Consider the following 20,813-nt stretch of genomic DNA (forward strand, 5'->3'; position numbering starts at 1 on the left):
AGGGTGGGCGGGCGCTTGGTGACGTCACGCTGCCTAGCTAGCTAGCTAGTAGCGCTTGAGCATTCGACGACGTTCACCAAATGTCACTATGCGGTTAGGGGCTCGCCGTCTTCCAGATTCTTATTGGTTGTCGGGCCGCAGGTGCTGTTCCAGCAAAGCCTCTAATTCGCTGAACGACGTGTCCGTCAGGGATGAGGGGCGGGGCGCCGCGTGTGAATGGAAACCGACAGTCGGAGACTGAGGAGAGGCAGAGGTGAGCGGGTGGAGCAGCCGGTCCGTCATCACTGGGGCATCATCATCATAGCGGAGAGCATCTGCAGTAGCATCTTCACTATCACATACAGGTACTAGTCCAACATGTCTGTATCGTGTGCTTTATCTGCCTGTCATCTACCTTCCAGTGGTGACACCAGCACCTGGCACTAGGGGCCATGTATGTGCCCAGGGGCTAGTGATTCATGCCCTAGCTCAGTGGTTTCCAAACAGTGCACCTCCAGCTGTCGCAAAACTACAACTCTCAGCATGCCCAGACAACTAGAATCGGCCTGGGCATGCTGGGAGTGATAGTTGTGCAACAGCTGGAGGCACACCGTTTGGAAACACACAGCCCTAGCTAATGGTAGATGTTTCATTGGCATGACTACAAATGTACCCCCAAAACACACACCTTGTCTATGTGCCCCCCACCAGCACCCTGGTACAATTGCCAGCATGTGCCCCCTACCTGTGCCTTCCTGTATTCCCCTATACCAGTGTTTGCCAACCAGGTTGCCTCCAGCTGTTGCAAAACTACAACTCCCAGCTTTGGCTGTCCGGGCATGCTGGGAGTTGTAGTTTTGCAACAGCTAGACACACCCTGATTGGGAAACCCTGCCCTATACCAACATCAGTGCTTTCCTTGATCCTTAGATAATACCATTTACAGGATATCCAGTGTTTCCATTCCCTTTCATTTTCATTTCTGCTTGCTGTCAGAGAACAGTAGCACTATTGGCTTGAAATGCCTCATACTTCTTACGGCTTACAGTTTTATCCAGCCTTGACAGTCTGTGAGCTAAACCAGTAGTCTCCAAACAGTGTAGCTCCAGATGTTGCAAAACCAAAACTTCAAGTTTTCTATGTTTTATTTGTGTTTAAAAAAGCTGCCACTAGGTGTCTCCCTACTTGTCCAGAGCACATTTCACCCCATCTCTTGCACAGACTTTGGTCTCCTGCTTGCATGGCAGAAATCCAAAATTAGGAAATGCAGTCTGGAGTGCTGAGGGGTTTGTTTGCAGCCTTAGCCAATCATAGCTCATCTCACACTGAACTGCTCTAAGCTGTGTGTAGCAGAGTGAGGGAGTGAGTTCTCCCCTGTATGACTTCAGATTATGTCACGCCTGCTGGGGAACGCCCCTTTCAAGTCTGTGAATCTGACTGAGACTGAGCAGAAAATACACAACAATATCAGGGAAGAAAACTAAAAAAAGTAATAAAAATAAAGGCAGGGGGTGGTTTATCATGATGGGGGCAGTGAACTGGGAGGATTATAAAATTTAAGAAGATCATGAGAGGTACTCTTTAAACTACTTGAGTAATCTTGAAATGGTGAGAAATAGAGACAGCTAGTATACTGTGGTTCTGAAATGACTAATCCTTAGTGACAGAAAGTTCTAGGCTAATAGTACACAGTATGTACAATGGAACCTCTTAAAAGACCACCCCTTTAAGAAAATTTGGGTAGTCATGTTAATGAGGTATCACTGTATATGATACCTGGGTAGCCCAGACCTTGGTATTTAATTTAAAGCACACTGCTCCTGGTGTCAGGGTGCGCTGGTTGTTGTGGTGCGTTCAGTCGGCGTGTGACTCACCATGTATGATGTGGCACGTTGCAAGGGCTGCAGTTTCTGTTTTAGTTTTGGTAAGGATTACAGGAGGCCATGTGTTATTACTAGTTGCACATTGTGATTCTGGTCATGGTGTGGGACATGATTTAGGGTCAGTACACACTTAATCCCCTGCAGCAATATCTATAGAGCAGTGTTTCCCAACCAGGGTGCCTCCAGCTGTTGCAAAACTACAACTCCCAGCATGCTGGGAGTTTTAGTTTTTCATCAGCTAGAGGCACCCTGGTTGGGAAACATTGTTATTCTCAGGTTGTAGTTACACTAGAGCACAGCAGTAATATAAATGGCAGTGGGGAAGTGAAATGTACTGTACTTACCGTAATAATGGTACCCCAGACCAAACCTCTAAAATTAATTCATACCCCAGTTGAAATCTCTATAATAATTTGGGCACCAGATCAGATTTTTAAAATAATCCAGTCCCCTTAATTATTACAGACCCCAGACCAGACTCCTAAATAAACATAGACCCCCAAGCCAGACCCATAAATCCCCCAAGATCAGATTTCTAAAATCATTTAGAACCCTGAATAACCCAGGCACCAGACCCAATGTAAGTTCAGACCCAAGAACAGACCATTACAATTAAAATCCAGATCAGATTTCTAAAATAATTCAGAACCATATATAAATGCCGACTTCAGACCAGTCCCATAATAAATTCAGACCACAGAACAGACTCCTAAATAAATCAGACACTAAAACAGACCCCTAAATAAATTGTGACCCCAGATCAGACCCCTGAATAAATCAGACACCAGACTAAATCCCCCTGAAAAAAATTCAGTCCCCGGAACAGACACCTTAAAGGGGTACTCCGCCCCTAGACATCTTATCCCCTATCCAAAGGATAGGTGATTAGATATCAGATCGCCGCGGTCCCGCTGCTGGGGACCCCCGGGATCGCCGCTGCGGCACCGCGCTATCATTACTGCACAGAGCAAGTTCGCTCTGCACGTAATGACAGGCAATACAGGGGCCAGAGCATCGTTATATCATGGCTCCGCCCCTCGTGATGTCACTGCCCGCCCCTTTCAATACAAGTCTATGGGAGGGGGCGTGGCGGTCGTCACGCCCCCTCCCATAGACTGGTATTGAAAGGGGCGGGCCATGACATCACGAGGGGCGGAGCCATGACATCACGCTGCTCCGTCCCCTGTATCGCCCTTCATTACGTGCTGAGCAAACCCGCTCTGTGCTGTAATGATAGCGCGGTGCCGCAGCGGCGATCCCGGGGGTCCCCAGCAGCGGGAACGCGGCGATCTGATATCTTATCCCCTATCCTTTGGATAGGGGATAAGATGTCTAGGGGCGGAGTACCCCTTTAATAAATTCAGACTGCAGAACAAACTCCTAAATATATCAGACACCTGACTAAACCCCTAAATAAATAAGACACCAGATTTAATCCCTAAATAAATTCTGACCTGAAAACAGACTGCTAAATAAATTCAAACTCCAGATGAAACCCCTAAGAAAAATTCTTACCCCTGACCAGACAATGGACAGTGACAGTAACCGTGCGGCGGCAGCTGGAGCCGCAGAGGGGCCTGGGAGGGTACGTATTAGTGACTTATCTGTTGGACTAACCGCTCAGTGGAGTTTGACTATTCCTGCGGACTGTATGGCATCATGAGCAGGTTGGGTACCCTACCATAGACAATGACTGGCAGGTTGGGTACCCTACCATAGACAATGACTGCTCCATGTATTCTTCCCCCACAGCAGTGCAGTGGGTGGAGGGAGACACGCTGATCCTACTGAGATGACTTCACGCATTTGCTGAGTGTCGGAAAAGCCGAGGGAAGCTCATCATCCTCAGGGATGGCCCCAGCTGCAGAAAGAACATCCTTTTGTTCTCTGCACCCTGTACTCTCCCTTTAAACATCACAAGTAGGCCTTAACCCTTGACAGCTCAGCTGCTTTTGGATGTCATTTATGGCATTGATGGTTGCTTACGTGCTGATTCTCTAGGATCTTTTGGAGCATGAAAGCACACAACACATGCCGTTTTGCTATTGCTGAATGCCGAGGAGTCTAATGTGGGTCACAGGAGGTGCCTGCAGATTGTACCAGGCAGGATGTGGTGGTGCAGTACTTCCTCCCACTATATATCGACTGTACGTTATTATCAGTTTCCCTTAACGTATAATTGTATATTCATTTTATTTTGGGTTCTTCTTAATATTCCTAATGGAATGAAATGTTAGCATGGGCTGGAGTACAGGACAGGTCAGCAGCCTCCATCGTCTTTTGTATACTATGATATGGTATTTGGAGCTGGGCCCAGTCTGTGGCCCGGAGCGGGGACTCATCCTTTGTTGTTCTCTCTATTAATATCATCTTTCTGGTCTGATGGGTTGTGCCAGGAGATCCAGGGCTCGCTGATTAGCTGTTCGCTTGCAGTTGAGCATCGTATGATGATGCCAGACAGCGCCCGCCTACATTGGAGTCTGACAGCCTGTGGTTACTGCCGGTCAGGTACCTGCCCCATGTGACTCCACCGTGACTGCTCCTTCAGGGTGTACAGGAAACAAAGTGTTAAAAATTATATTTAGTAAATGGTCAGATGTATTACGGAAGAAAAATCGTGATACATTATGGTGAGCAGATCACATAGAATTTTACTATTGTTATTCAGAACTGGAATTCTTACCACATAAGGATAGTCTTATTGTATTTTGTTGTAATATAACTATATGGACAGTGTGCTGCTGAGCTGCTGTGTTGTGTGGTACTGTTTGCTGCTCTGCTGTATCTAAGCCTGTCTTGTGTGATATTGGCCCTCATTTACTAAGAAAATCGGGTTGTAAGTCTATGTTGCTTTCTTACCCGATTGCTTTTTTCCCCTGATATTTATTATTGTCGAATCCTGTTTGTCGCACGTGGGTTTTGTTGGTTTTGGTTTCCAACTCCTCTGAGCTGTCGGGAAAAAATCCACAACAATACAACAAATTCGGGTTGGAAACCTTTATAAATACGTGGGAAAGCTCAGAAATGTCGGGTTACGCCCCTTTTTCGGGTTTGGGAGAATCCACATCTGGTCCGTCGGGAAAAAATGTCGCATCGTGTCGCAGACTGGCGCATGATGTCTGCGACATGGCGCAGACAAAGATGCGACAAAAAAAAACGACAAAAGAGGTCGGGTTTAGAATAGTAAATGAGGGCCATTGTCTGCTTAGCTGTGTATCTAAGGCTGGGTTCACGCTAGCATTATGCACATGTATTTTTGCGTCCATTACGGCTTGGCACGGTTTGATGACATGCAACCAGGCCAGGAGGTGCTGCTAAAATGCATTTGTATGTGCTGTGGATGGTGGTTCTGTCTGCTGAGTTGTGTATCTAAACCTGTGTTTTTTGATATTGTCTGTTAGGCTGTGTATCTAAGCATATCCTGCACTACTGAATTCTAAAATATCCTTTCATGTAGCATATTGCCTGCTGTGTATCTAATTCTATCATATGTGATACAAGCTGATGATTCACTGTATCGAAATCTTTCTTGTGTGAGGTGTTCTGCTGATCTTGTGTATCTAAGCCTATCTTGTGTCTTGTGTTTATCTATATGTATAACCGTAAATACTCGAGTATAAGCCGACCTGAATATAAGCCGAGGCCCCTAATTTCACCCCAAAAACCCAGGAAAAGTTATTGATTTGACTATAAGCCTAGGGTGGGAAATACATCATCCTCCCCTGTCATCATCCAGACCCCCGTCATTAACACCCTCATCATCATCACCCTGTCATCATCCCCCCTTCATCATCCCCCTTCATCATCCTCCCTTCATCATCACCCCCTGTCATCATCCCACACCCCCCCTTCATCATCACCGCCTGTCATCATCCCACACCCCCCCCTTCATCATCACTGCCTGTCATCATCCCCCTGTCATCATCCCACCCCCCCTTCATCATCACCGCCTGTCATCATCCCACACCCCCCCTTCATCATCACCACCTGTCATCATACCCCCCCCCCCCCTTCATCATCACCGCTGTCCATCTTCACCGGGGGGACCTCTTCTCCGCTCTTCGGGCCCGGAATAGTGACGTTGCCTTGCCGACGACGCACAGGGACATTGCTCATGAACGTCCCTGTGCATCGTCATCAAGGCAACGTCACTATTCCGGGGCCGGGCCCGAAGCGCGGAGAAGAGGCCCCCCTGTGAAGATGTACATCCTGGAACAACTATCCCTCCCCACCGGACATTCCCTGCAGCACAGATGGCCCGGACCAGCTCACCCTAACGTCCCGCCGAGGGGAGGTGAGTACAAAACTAAGGGGGGGGGGTGTCTGGATGATGACGAAGGCCACAGTGGTCTTCAACCTGCGGACCTCGAGATGTTTCAAAACTACAATTCCCAGCCGATGGCTGTCCGGGTTTGCTGGGAGTTGTAATTTTGAAACATCTCGAGGTCCACAGGTTGAAGATCACTGAGGGCGGAGAGTTCACTTGAGTATAAGCCGAGGGGGTTGTTTTCAGCACAAAAAATTGTGCTGAAAAACTCGGCTTCTACTCGAGTATATACGGTATGTGGTATACTGTCTCTTGACTATACTGCCTGTTGTGCTGGAGTATCTACGTCTCTAATGTGGGATACTGGCTTCTTGGTGTATCCAAGTCTATTGTGTAAGATTATCATGTGTGATATACCCTCACAGACCCACGCAGCACATATTACTGAATTTATTATAAAATATTTAGTGGGGACAGTGTGCTGCTGATGTATCTAAGCTTCTTCAGTGTAGCATTGCCTCTAAGAGAAAACCACAGCCGTCCACTTCCGATGGATCATCTGCTGCCGACCCGATGCATTCATGTGTGGCAGGGTTGAATCAATGTATCTTAACCAGTCATGTGTGATACCTACGTGCCTGTGTACATGGTTGAGCAGTATTCTAATTCGGCCACAGGACCGGTTTTGTTATTTCTCACATATTTGCAAAGCAAATCAATCCGGGATGACCTGCCGCAGCAGTGGGCTGATCATGTGTCAAGAGAGTGGAGCTTGGGCCTGGAGTGTAGTCATCGTCCTATAGTAGTTAGTCTTTTCAGTGACGCATCACTTCTTCATTGTGGAGCACAAATAGCTGCTGTAATGATCTTATGTCTTACTGGTGCTGGGGAGGAAGTGGTTTGCAAGTAAGGGAAGATCTCTCAATGACTACTGTATACACATAATGGAGACTGACCTCAGAGATATAATGTTCTTATCGGAACTAGGAGAATGAGTCAGAGTCTGGTCAATAATTTTACAGCCTGATGATAATAATAACTAATAAAGTTCTCCATAAGGCCTGTATGCACCATAGGAGGACATCAGTATTATACATGTCATGGTAGGGGGGCACAGGAGCTTTATATTACATCATTACTTGTACAGTAACAAAGATCCATTCAAGTGATGTCACTTAGGATCAGTACAGGGACACAGGGGCTCTGCCAGCAGAAAAGGAATGCAGCTCTGGAGTATAATACAGAATGTAACTTGGGATCAGTACAGGATAAGTAATGTATGTATGTACACAGTGACTCCACCAGCAGAATAGTGAGTACAGCTCTGCAGTATAATACATAATATAACTCAGGATCAGTACAGGATAAGTAATGTAATGTATGTACACAGTGACTCCACCAGCAGAATAGTGAGTACAGCTCTGGAGTATAATACAGAATGTAACTTGGGATCAGTACAGGATAAGTAATGCATGTATGTACACAGTGACTCCACCAGCAGAATAGTGAGTACAGCTCTGCAGTATAATACATAATATAACTCAGGATCAGTACAGGATAAGTAATGTAATATATGTACATAGTGACTCCACCAGCAGAATAGTGAGTACAGCACTGGAGTATAATACAGGATATAACTCAGGATCAGTACAGGATAAGTAATGTAATGTATGTAAACAGTGCCCCCACCAGCAGAATAGTGAGTACAGCTCTGGAGTATAATACAAGATATAACTCAGGATCAGTACAGGATAAGTTATGTAATATATGTACACAGTTACCCCCCAGCAGAATAGTGAGTGCAGCTCTGGAGTGTAGAACAGCAGAGTTCATCAGCTCACCCCCGGGATGCCAAGCGTCCGCGCCCGGACAGGTGCAACCCAACACCAGCAGAAATAGATGAAAAAAAGCGCAGTCCTTGTGCAATTTCAAGACTTTATTCTGGCACCAGCGGTAACCTAGCCTTACTAAGGCCACGAGGACTGCGCTGGATTTTTCATCTAGCTCTGGAGGATAATACAGGATATAACTCAGGATCAGTACAGGATAAGTAATGTAATATATGCATACAGTGACCCCACCAGCAGAATAGTGAGTACAGCTGTAGCGTATAATACGGATGTAACTCAGAAGCAGGACACAATAAGTAATGAAATATATGTACACAGTGACTCCACCAGCAGAATATTGAGTGCAGCTCTGCAGTATAATACAGGCTATATTTCTCAATGTATACAGGATATTTATTTACATTAATGAAGTGACTCAAGTTATTATGCAGGTTCTTTTCTATCAATAAATAAAAGGGATTGTCTGATCAGACACAGCTTCCTTTGGAGTTCCCGGTCCCCCAGCTGATTTCGGCAGGGTACACTGTGGACAGCTAGAATATTACATTCTGTGGTTCACTGTCAGCTTTGTTTACATGGCTGCAGAGATGATGTACATCAGGCTACAGTCAATCACTGGCCTCAGACGTCTTCTGCCATGTACTTCTGAGAAAGTGACTGGCTGTGGTGGGGACATACGGCCACATCATGTCTGCCTGGTCCTCTAAGCTGGAAGGGCTGCAGCAGCATATTTTTGCTGAAGGTTATTAGGGAGTCATGAAACTACAACCTGTTAAAATAAAAATAAAAACAATAAATTGAATATGAAGAATGATTATAACATTCAATATATACCTCTTTATCTTCACCCTAGGTGCTGGGTATGTTTTGACTTTTTACCTGAAAATTGGACATTTTGACTGTTTTCCCATTTCAGGTCCGTGGTCACTATAGAAACACTGCAGCAGAATAAGTTCCCTAAAATCTACAAAACTATGTAACACCATTGAATACAGTGGTCCCTCAAGTTACAATATTAATTGGTTCCAGGACGACCATTGTATGTTGAAACCATTGTATGTTGAGACCAGAACTCTATGGAAACCTGGTAATTGGTTCTAAAGGCACCAAAATGTCATCCAAAAATAGGAAAAAGTGAGGATTAAAGAAAAATAAGTAGATAACTAATACAGATAAAGCAATTCCATACATATAAAAGTAAGACAGATCTGCTGGGAGCTGTAAATCACTGTCTATGTCAGTGTTTTCCCAAGCAGGGAGCCTCCAGCTGTTGCAAAACTACAACTCCCAGCATGCCCGGACAGCCAAAGGCTGTCCGGGCATGCTGGGAGTTGTAGTTTTGCAACAGCTGGGGGCACCCTGCTTGGGAAACACTGGTCTATGTAGAGGACAGGAGCTTCTTCGGAGTTCTGTACAGTACACACAGTACTGTAACATGGAGTCGCCCTTACCTGGTGTCCAAAGGAGCAGATAACCCTGGTACAGGTAAAGTGTACAGGTAACATGTAATACCTTCCTGTACTGTAGGGGGCGCTACCAGACACCAGTCAGTGCATACACTTCAGTAATACAGGGGTTTTACCAGTGAATGCCCATTCTGATTGGTCAGTTCTTCCAGCCATTGACACGTTTCACAGATCTGGACTGTCTGTAGCATTGTATGTTGAGTCTGGTTTCAACTTACAATGGTCCAGAAAAGACAATAGTTTCAACATACAATGGTATGTTGAGGCCATTGTAAGTTGAGGGATCACTGTACATTTTGACCAATACACCACCCATTGCATGTTACAATAAGGGCTCGTTCACACTATGGAGATTCTGCTTGCATCAGCATCGCCAGGATTTCACTGCTTAGTTCACACCTTGGGAGTTTGAACTTTCGAAGAGGAATGGGATCCCATACGAATTCGGCAGAATTAGGCAGGTGTAATGGTGCAGATCCACTGAGGAAATTTTGCGAGGAATTTCCTCAGTATAAACATAACCTAAAGGTAAAGACTCACAATGTAGTTGTGTTGCGGTTGGCTATTGGCAGTAAATTCTGAAATGCTGCTGTTATCCTGCCTTTCTTTCATTCTTTTGCGCAACCCGCTCTGAAATGCTTTGCCATCTATTAAGATAGAGCAATTCTGCGTGGTCTATGGAAAAGATTCCATAGTGTGAATGAGTCCTAAATGCTAAATAACTTAAACTGGAAAGTGTTAAGTGTTAAATAAATGCAGGTTAAAGAAAATGTCCAGTGCTAAGAAATGGGGCCTGGTCCCAACAACCTCCTTTGGCTGTCCAGTGTCCAGGCATGTTGGCAGTTGTAGTTTTGCAACAGCTGTAGGCACCCTTATTGCTACAGGGGAATACGTGTGTACTGACCTTGAATCATAGCCCCTACTATGACCAGAATCACAATGTGCAGCTAGTAATAACACATGGCCTCCTGTAATCCTTACCAAAACTAAATCAGAAACTGCAGCCCTTGCTATGTGCCACACCAGGAGCAGTGTGCTGTATATACCAGGGTCTGGACTGCACAGTTATAATATACAGTGAAACCTCTTTGAGAAGACCACCCACATTTTCCCAAAGGGGTGGTATTTGGAGACAAAGGCTTTCCCGGCATGCTAGGAGTTGTAGTTTTGCAAACAGCAGGAGGCACACTGGTTGGAAACACTGTCTTAGGTGGATTCGAACCTCAGACCAAAATGGCAAACAGATATTTCTTCTCTTCCCTTTTATGCAGGGGAAGGGGAAATACATCTCTGGGTCCCACAGAATGATGTCCAAACACATTTTTTACCCCTATCCCCCTATAGGGACCAATTCTAGATGCTAAAGGCAGCCACATCCCTAGAGAGATTTGCTGAGCTGCAGGAAAATCCATTCTCCGCAGCTGTGCTGAAGCCCATTATTTGTCTATAGTCGCCATCTCTGGTATTGGAAAACCTCCGCTTTACCTTTTACCCATTAGAATGGTCCTCTGTATCTTTCCAGCATCAAGGGATCTATGGTATGTGTATTTGGTTAGAATGAGGCTGGACCAGCAAATACATTTATGAACTAATATGGAATTATTTTGTATATATTGTAATGGTATATGTTATTTGTGTTATTGTTATGGTATTGTTTATTATTTTAATGTTTTATATTTTTAAATAAAAAAAACTACAGTATGGCTGTTAAGACCTGGGTTGGACTTGCTTACCAGTAGACCTAATTTCTGACACAATAAAGAACCTCAATTGTTCAGCAGGAGACATCCCCACCTGGCACTGACTTTGGAGCCAAACACCTGCCACTGCTTTAATACCTGACACCACCTCTGCGAAAAGTATGACATTTGCAAGTAAGAACTTTCTTGTAGCTAACTGGCCTAGTCCTGGTGCTCTGGCCATAATCCCGCCCCCTCAATGTGATTGACAGCGTGGGCATGGCCTGCGTCACCGCTCTGCTCAGTCTGCTTAGGGAGCAGAGTGGTGACGTGGGCTGTCAATCACGCTGAGGGGGTGTCATTACAGCCATAACAACAGGATTAGGTAAGTATAGCATCCTCCCCAGGGGATTACTGGGCTGGCAGAGGGCACTTTTAAACTATATATCCTCACCATCCCTGCAGGCAGAAACATCTTCCGGGGATGGTGAGGAAGAAGATTTTACCATATATACTGCATTGCTACGCTTTATATATAGTAAAATCAGATGACAGGTTCCCTTTAACTCTGCCTATACAGCGGATTCAGAGCCCTCTATCAGAAAAACAGACCTTTGTCCACTATAAAGATACAGAATTGAATTGGCACAGTATTGTGTACCTAAAAACAACATTTTTTACCTACTGTGATAAGTATCTGATCGGTGGTGGTCAGACTGCTGGGACCCCTGCCAATCACAAGAATGGAGTTCCCCTTCTCACAAGTTTCACCACTACTCCGTTCATACAGATGACAAGGGATCCCTGTTCTTGTGATCAGTAGGGGTCCCAGTGGTCCGACCCTCACCAATGAGATACTGTGGATTTGTAATAGTCTGTAATCTTAGGAAAACCCATTTCTAGCCTAGGTGTGATCAGTAGGGGTTCCAGTGGTCAGACCCTCACCGATCAGATACTTATCACCTATCCTATGGATTGGTAATTGCCTTGTAATCTTAGGAAAACCCTTTCTAATCAGGTAATGACAAATCAAAGGTGCTTTTTACTGCCTCATCTAAGGAAAGCTTTGGCGGGACTGCTGATTCCTATGTTAATATATTTGGTTTCTTACAGGTGATATTATTCAGCTCTGACGTTTACAGATCTGCGGTAAAAGACCCACCCTAGTTGGCTTCATTGTGAAATGCCCCATAATCTCTCTCCAGAAAGCTCCTTCCATTCCAAGCAAGAGCTGCTTTGTTTTTCTGAAGCTTCACGAACAGTCAGCGACTATGATCTGGGCACCCCTGACAGCAGTGACCAAATTGATGCCTTGCTGTCAAAGACACCCACAGACTCTTATATTGACCCGTTCTACAAGGAGACATCTACCAAAAAAACATTGTATGATGATAACCCCTGTGAGATTAACTTTATTCCATCGGAAAATGAAAACCTGTGTGGTTGGGGAACCCTCAAACCATCCTTTTTACAGGTTTTTAACACATCCAAAGGTGTGCTCTTCTTCCTGTGCATGGCCTCCTTTCTCCAGGGCATGATGGTCAATGGTTTCATCAATACGGTCATCACCTCCATAGAGCGGAGGTTTGAACTGCACAGCTACCATTCCGGACTGATTGCAAGCTCCTATGACATTGCAGCTTGCCTGTGTTTGACATTTGTCAGCTACTTTGGAGGGAATGGCCACAAACCTCAGTGGTTGGGCTGGGGAGTATTAATTATGGGGGTTGGTTCCTTGGTGTTTGCTCTCCCACAGTTCACCACTAGTGTGTATGTTGTGGACCTTTCAGAGGACACTGGAGTATGTTACTCTAATCACTCTTCCCAGGTTTCAGAAAGTGCCTCAAGTCTGGCCAATTACAGATACGTCTTCATGTTGGGACAGTTTCTTCACGGGGTTGGTGCCACACCTCTTTACACACTGGGGGTCACTTACCTAGATGAGAATGTTAAATCCAGCTACTCTCCTGTGTATATTGGTGAGTATAGAATCATGTAATGTGTATGCCGTGCAGATGATTGTATGTTGGTGCCTGCAGTGTTGTGTCTTGTCCGTTTGGAATTCTATGTATGTTAGTACTAAACCTTAAGTTATGCAAAAGGAAGAAAATGTCCAGCGCCAATCTTGTGAAAAAGGAACTTCTTTAATATGTTGCCATGGGAAACGACAAGGACTCAAAACCAGTGACACTGCGCCGAAGTTCATGGAGGTAATACCTCAAGTCTTTTTTTACAAGGTATTGAGAGAGTTGAGAAGGGGTGGCTATCTAAGACAGAAAATACTGGATCGAGAAATATTCTGGATACTTACGTTAGATACCAGAATACCGTCCGGTCTGAATAAGAGGCTGGACACTATTCTGCATTATTAATACTACTTTGATACCGGTTAACCATGTCTGAGATTTTTTGCTTACGTCTAGATTTAAATGTAGAATTAGTAGTATACAAACAGCTACCAGTCTTCCGGTTCTTACATCTTGGCTGCTTTCATTAATTTCTCAGGTATATGCTATACTTATGTTATTTTAAATATGATGTTGCTTCATTAACTGAGAAGTCGTTGAAAGTATCCAGTGCTCTTTTTCCCCTCCTTCTACTTTTCCTTTTTATTGTTGGGGAATTATAACTTTTTTTTGTTATGTTCATTGGAGATATGTGCATCCTGAGCATGTATTGGTTTTAACACTTGTAATTATGTATGCAGGTGGGTTAGTGGTGTGGGCTTGATGCAGTTCGCCCACGCCCCTTCCCCGCAGCATATATAAACTGATTTTAACTTTTGTAACACATGTATGGCTAAGGCCCTGTGGGCCGAAACGCGTCACTGGTTTTGAGTCCTTGTCGTTTCCCATGGCAACACAATAAAGAAGTTCCTTATTCACGAGATTGGCGCTGGACATTTTCTTCCTTTTGCATGTCACACGGACTTTCCCCGGTCCATTCCGAGCGCAGCTACAGAGGGCGAGCTGGATACAATTGTTGCTTTACTTTGTAAACCTTAAGTTAGTATTCCAATCCGTGGCTCTCCAGCTGTTGCCTGAAGAGCCTCTGGGTGGGGAACACTGCAAAAGAACATCCTTAATGCTGTCCGGGCATGCTGGGAGTTGCAGTTTTGCAACAGCTGGAGAGCCACAGGCTGTAGAACACTTCAATTTAATAACCCTTAGTGAGACTATTTTATGATTTTATATAGAAAAAGCTTTATCATTGTTTTTTAAAAGGTTCTGCAGCTTTTTGGTATACCTTGTGTTTAAGTCCTCTACCATTTTAAAGGGGTACTCCGCTGCTCAGCGTTTGGAACAAACTGTTCCGAACGCTGGAGCCGACACCGAGAGCTCGTGACAACATAGCCTCGCCCCCTAATGATGTCACGCCCCGCCCCTTTAATGCAAGTCTATGGGAGGGGGTGTGATGGCTGGTGATGGCATTGAGGGGGCGGGTGACGTCATGATGGGATGGAGCTATGACGTCACAAGCTCCCGGTGTCGGCTCCAGTGTTCGGAGTACCCCTTTAAGATCCCTGCCGGCTATCAGCAAACAGAAACATGCTTGTCTATAATACTTTTCCTCTGTGAGCTAAAGAGTCTGTACTGATAAAAGAGATGTGTGCTGCTGCTATATGCCGCACATAAATTTTGTCTTTATAGATGTTCTAGGGCCATTTTACATTATGTATTTTCTGAGCTTCTCAATATCATTCTGCTGCACCATTCACGCTATGGAATTTCCGCAGCAGAAATTTAGATGTAGAAATTCCGGATCCCAGACTCCTCAGAAAAAATGAACATGTTTATTCCTTAAAGGTGTTCTCCGGCCCTAAGACACCTTATCCCCTATCCAAAGGAGCCATAATCCTGAGTCTTCAGACACGGAGCGATCATCGCTTCCTGCAGATGAGACAGGTGGGTGCTGCATGCGAGATTGCAGGGTTCCCCAGCAGCGGGACCCCCGTGATCAGACATCTTATCCCCTATTCTTTGGATAGGGGATAAGATGTCTATGACCGGATTACCCCTTTATGAGAAATCCACTCAGAAATGCATTGCCATCTATGGAGACGGCATTTATGAGCGGTCCTAGTGTCAACTTGCTTTTCTGGCGCCTGCAGCACATGAAGATGTGTGCATTGGCCCCTAGTGTCTGTGAAGTTGGTGAGCAGCTAACAAACACCTTCAGTTCCAGGATAAAAAAAATCATACATTGATGCCCTCTGATGCAATGGCTAGCCCAGTAAGGAGAGACCCTGCAGGGCTGCAAGGGAAACCTGTCATTGCTTTCATGTTTCATTAACCATAAGTCATCAGGGCGCTTCCCAATGACATCTTCCCACCCCACTTGCCTTAATTGATAGTTCTCTTCCTATTTTGGTATAGTGAAAGATCTATTAATCAAGGTTAGTGGGGCAGGAAGAAAGCACCAGGGACCGCCCCAATGACTCATAGTTCAGGAAGCATGAAAGGGACAACTGTGGATAGGAGATTAGACATTTTTCGCTACCACCTAAACCCCTTTCTGCCCCATGACATTCATAAACATTTCGGTAAGCAGATCATTCCAACTAACTAATGAATATACGTTACAGTTATGGAGCAGGAACTGCATCTACCCTATCCCTTGACTGTGCCAGCTGCTGTCAGGAAGTGCTAATTGTTGGGATTGGAGATACCTCCTTAAAAAACTCCCTACATGTCATTATCATTGATGACTGGACAATGTAAGTGTGTAAGTGATTAGAAAGAAAGGGCTCCCTCTGTCACCCTATTGTCAACCCTCTGATGTGATCAAGGGATGCTGATGGGTTGCAAGCTGGGTTTTCTCACTAAAATCATTTTATCACCTATTTACAGGATAGATTATAAAAATGTGTTGTCACTGGGTGGCTAACCACTGTGACAACCCCCCCACGATCACAAGACAGGAGGTTCTAGAGCAGTAGAGCAGGGGTCCTCAAACTTTTTAAACAGGGGGCCAGTTCACTGTCTTTGTTGGAGGGCCGGACTATAGTTAAAAAAATAAACCACTATGAACAAATTCCTATGCACACTTATATATCTTATTAGTGGACTACCCCTTTAAATACGCAGCACAGTTCCCCCCACTTTAGGTAGGCAGCATAGTTCCCCCCACATTAGGTTGACAGTATAGATCCCCCACATTAGGTTGTAGTTCCCCTACATTAGGTAGGCAGTATAGTTCCCCCACATTAGGTTGGCAGTATAGTTCCCCCACATTAGGATGGCAGAATAGTTCCCCCACATTAGGTTGGCAGTATAGTTCCCTTACATTAAGTTGTAGTTCCCCCACATTAGGCTGGGAGTATTGTTCCCCCCACATTAGTTTGGCAGTATAGTTCCCCCCACATTAGGTTGGCAGTATAGTTCCCCCACATTAGGCTGGCAGTATAGTTCCTCCACATTAGGCTGGCAGTATAGTCCCCCCCCCCCCACACACACACACACATTAGGTAAGCAGAATAGTTTCCCCCACATTAGGTTGGCAGTATAGTTCCCCCCACGTTAGGTTGGCAGTATAGTTCCCCCACATTAGGTTGTAGTCGCCCCACATTAGGTTGGCAGTATAGTTCCCCCACATTAGGTTGGCAGTATAGTTCCCTTACATTAGGTTGTAGTTCCCCCACACTAGGGTTAGCAGTATAGTTCCCCCACATTAGGCTGGGAGGGGAGTATAGTTCCCCCCATATTAGGCTGGGAGTATAGTTCCCTCCACATTAGGTTGGCAGTATAGTTCCCCCACGTTAGGCTGGCAGTATAGTTCCCCCCACATTAGGTTGGCAGTATAGTCCCCTCCCCCCCACATTAGCTTGGCAGAATAGTTTCCCCTACATTAGGCTGGCAGTATAGTTCCCCCCACGTTAGGCTGGCAGTATAGTTCCCCATACATTAGGTTGGCAGTATAGTTCCCCCACTTTAGGCTGGCAGTATAGTTCCCCTACATTAGGCTGGCAGTATAGTTCCCCCCCCCCACATTAGGTTGGCAGTATAGTTCCCCACACATTAGGTTGCCAGTATTGTTCCCCCCACAGTAGGTTGGCAGTATAGTTCCCCCACATTAGGTTGTAGTTCCCCCACATTAGGTTGGCAGTAAAGTTCCCCCACATTACGTTGTAGTTCCCCCCCCCTCCACGATCACAAGACAGAAGGTTCTAGAGCAGTAGAGCAGGGGTCCTCAAACTTTTTAAACAGGGGGCCAGTTCACTGTCGGAGTTGGAGGGCCGGACTATAGTTAAAAAAAAAAAAAAAACACTATGAACAAATTCTTATGCACACTTATATATCTTATTAGTGGACTACCCCTTTAAATACAGTTCCCCCCCAATTTAGGTAGGCAGCATACTTCCCCCCACATTAGGTTGGCAGTATAGATCCCCCACATTAGGTTGTAGTTCCCCTACATTAGGTAGGCAGTATAGTTCCCCCACATTAGGTTGGCAGTATAGCTCCCCCACATTAGGTTGGCAGAATAGTTCCCCCACATTAGGTTGGCATTATAGTTCCCTTACGTTAGGTTGTAGTTCCCCCACATTAGGCTGGGAGTATAGTTCCCCCCAAATTAGGTTGGCAGTATAGTTCCCCCCACATTAGGTTGGCAGTATAGTTCCCCCCACATTAGGCTGGGAGTATAGTTCCCCCACATTAGGCTGTCAGTATAGTCCCCCCCCCCACATTAGGTTAGCAGAATAGTTTCCCCCACATTAGGTTGGCAGTATAGTTCCCCCACATTAGGTTGTAGTTCCCCCACATTAGGTTGGCAGTATAGTTCCCCCACATTAGGTTGGCAGTATAGTTCCCTTACATTAGGTTGTAGTTCCCCCACACTAGGGTTGGCAGTATAGTTCCCTTACATTAGGTTGTAGTTCCCCCACACTAGGGTTGGCAGTATAGTTCCCCCACATTAGGCTGGGAGTATAGTTCCCCCCACATTAGGCTGGGAGTATAGTTCCCTCCACATTAGGTTGGCAGTATAGTTCCCCCACATTAGGCTGGCAGTACAGTCCCCCCCACATTAGGTTGGCAGTATAGTTCCCCCTCATTAGGCTGGCAGTATAGTCCCCCCCCCACATTAGGTTGGCAGTATAGTTCCCCCTCATTAGGCTGGCAGTATAGTTCCCCCACATTAGGCTGGCAGTATAGTCCCCCCCCCCCCCACATTAGGTTGGCAGAATAGTTCCCCCACTTTAGGCTGGCAGTGTAGTTCCCCTACATTAGACTGGCAGTATAGTTCCCCCACCCCCAACCACCCACATTAGGTTGGCAGTATAGTTCCCCTCACATTAGGTTGGCAGTATTGTTCCCCCCACAGTAGGTTGGCAGTATAGTTTCCCCACATTAGGTTGTAGTTCCCCCACATTAGGTTGGCAGTATAGTTCCCCCACATTAGGTTGGCAGTATAGTTCCCCCACATTAGGTTGGCAGTATAGTTCCCCCACCTTAGGTTGTAGTTCCCCCACATTTAGTTGGCAGTATAGTTCCCCCCACATTAGGCTGGCAGTATGTTCCCCCACAGACATACAGCCTCCAGCCATACAGTGTATGGCTGGAGGCTGTATGCCTATGTTTTCATGCCCCACTTCAGTGCTCCGACCACTGCTCCTCCGGTCCGGCCACAGCAGTAGGTCCCGGGATCGGAGGAGCGGTGGTCAGAGAATCGAAGCTGATGTGCCTCTAGTAACACTTACCAAGCTGGCCAGCGCACGTCCTGTTCGCTGCTCTGCTCCTCCGCGCTCCGTTGCTATGAGCTCACGCACGGGATGTCAGTGACGTCCGTGCGTGCGCTACCTCCCGGCGCTCCTTGCGTTTTTAAAGTAAACGTGGGGCCGTAGAGAGTTAAAGGAGATATACAGTCTTGAAAAACGTATCCCCTATGCTAAGGAAAAGGATAGGGGCTGGGGCCCCCCCGCGATCTCCTGTACGGGGCCCCGACAGCCCGTGGGAAGGGGGCGTGTTGACAACCGCACAAAGTGGCGGCTGACACGCCCCATCAATACAACTCTATGGCAGAGCTGGAGCACTGCCTTCGGCAATCTCTGGCTCTGCCGTAGAGTTGTATTGAGGGGGCGTGTCGGCCGCCGCTTCGTGCGGTGGTCAACACGTGCTATCTGGCCAGCGAGCCGGGGCCCCGTTCAGGGGATCGCGCTGGGGCCCCAGCGGTCGGACCCCCCGCGATTTTAAACTTATCCCCTATCCTTAGGATAGGGGATAAGTTTTTCACCAGGGGCATCCCGGTGTCCCGAAAACATCTTTCGGGACACAGGGACGTCCTTGGGCAGCGGCGGCAAAAACACCTGGCGGGACGAATAAATGTCCTCGGTGGGCAGCATATGGCCATATGGCCCCTGTAGTTTTAGGACCCCTGTTCTAGAGTGCCCCTTGTGTATGTAGCTGTAGTGTACATGCATGATCACCACTCCATTCACATTAATAGGATTTATGGAGATTACCAAGCATTATTTCTGTGAGTCCCAAAGCAGTGAATGGAGCAGCAGTCACACAAGCACACAACTGCCCTTTTCACAAGGAGCCCTAAGGAACTTCTGTTCTTGTGATCACTGGAGGTCCCGGCGGTCTCACCTCCCCCCCCCCCCCCCCTCCCCCCAGTGATCACACATTTATCCTGTGGATTATTAATAAATAATTTTAGTCATGAAAGGGGTTATCCAGGTGGAGTTTTTTTCTATGCAGGACTTAGGCACCTAACAGCATTAAAAAAAATACATTCTACTTACCTCTTGCGGTCCAGTGATGGTTCTAATAACTCCAGTCCTTGGCTGTGCTCCTCTTCTGGTCAGAAATCATGACGCCCAGGCCTGGAGTGACATTGGGGCTCAGAGTGTTACATTGCCCCTCAACCAATCACTGGCCGAGGCGGGACATTGGCACGGCCAGTGATTGGATGAGGGGTAGTATGACACTCCGGGCCCTGATGTCACTCCGAGCCCGGACATCATAATTTCTAAGCAGAAGAAGAGCGCAGCTGGGGACAGGAGCGGGTCCCCGAAACCACCCCTGGAGCACTGGGGGTAAGTAAAAAGTTTTGTTTTTTTGTTAATTCTGTTAAGTGCCTAGGTGCTGAAAAAAAACTCCAGCTGAATAAAAATGATACTTTTGCTGTTTTTATGTTTATCTCACTTCCCCCCTAAAAAAATGAAAGAAAAAATTATTTAAAAAATAAATTGTTTGTACATCAAAATGGTACCAATAAAAACATCAATTCATTCTGCAAAATACAATCCCCCACATAGATCTTTTGATGTAAAAATTTCAAACATTATGGCTGTCAGAATATGGCAATACCTCAATAAAAAGACTTTTTTTAGGGTACATTCACAAGTACGCAGATTTGATGCTCAGGATTTTCTGCTGCAGATTTAAATGTAAACAAAATGACTGATCACAGCTTCTAATCTGCAGTTACAAATCCTGCGCATCAAATCTGTGCAGGATCCTGTATGTGTGAACGTACCCTTAAAGTGTTTTTCTTGTTCAAAAGTAATGAAATCTAAAATACAGTATATAAATATATATCATAGTGATATATAATATATCACTATAACCATATTAACCTACAGAATAAAAGTAACATTATTTATACTGCAGAAGGAATGTTGTAAAAAACAAGCAAAGAAAGTTTCACAATTGTAGTTTTTCCCCCAATTACTGCTTTCCCCA

At 45.8% G+C, this 20,813-nt stretch overlaps 1 protein-coding gene across 3 annotated transcripts in view; it reads left to right on the forward strand.

The window, feature by feature from the left end:
* The first annotated feature begins 206 nt into the window (after window positions 1–206).
* Window positions 207–20,813, forward strand: part of SLCO4A1 (solute carrier organic anion transporter family member 4A1) — a 64,466-nt gene continuing 43,859 nt past the window's right edge. Inside the window, exons 1-2 of one of the 3 annotated variants that reach the window (XM_056548551.1) lie at window positions 207–344; window positions 12,238–13,103. In XM_056548551.1, coding sequence (XP_056404526.1) covers window positions 12,308–13,103 — 796 coding nt within the window. In that variant the 5' untranslated portion in view covers window positions 207–344; window positions 12,238–12,307. Of the gene's footprint in view, window positions 345–3,688; window positions 3,783–11,259; window positions 11,320–12,237; window positions 13,104–20,813 lie in introns of those variants that run through there. The other 2 variants (XM_056548553.1, XM_056548554.1) reach the window with 2 other exon arrangements.

This window comes from Hyla sarda, chromosome 12 (genome assembly GCF_029499605.1).
Source record: "Hyla sarda isolate aHylSar1 chromosome 12, aHylSar1.hap1, whole genome shotgun sequence".
Classification (NCBI taxonomy): Eukaryota; Metazoa; Chordata; class Amphibia; order Anura; family Hylidae; genus Hyla; species Hyla sarda.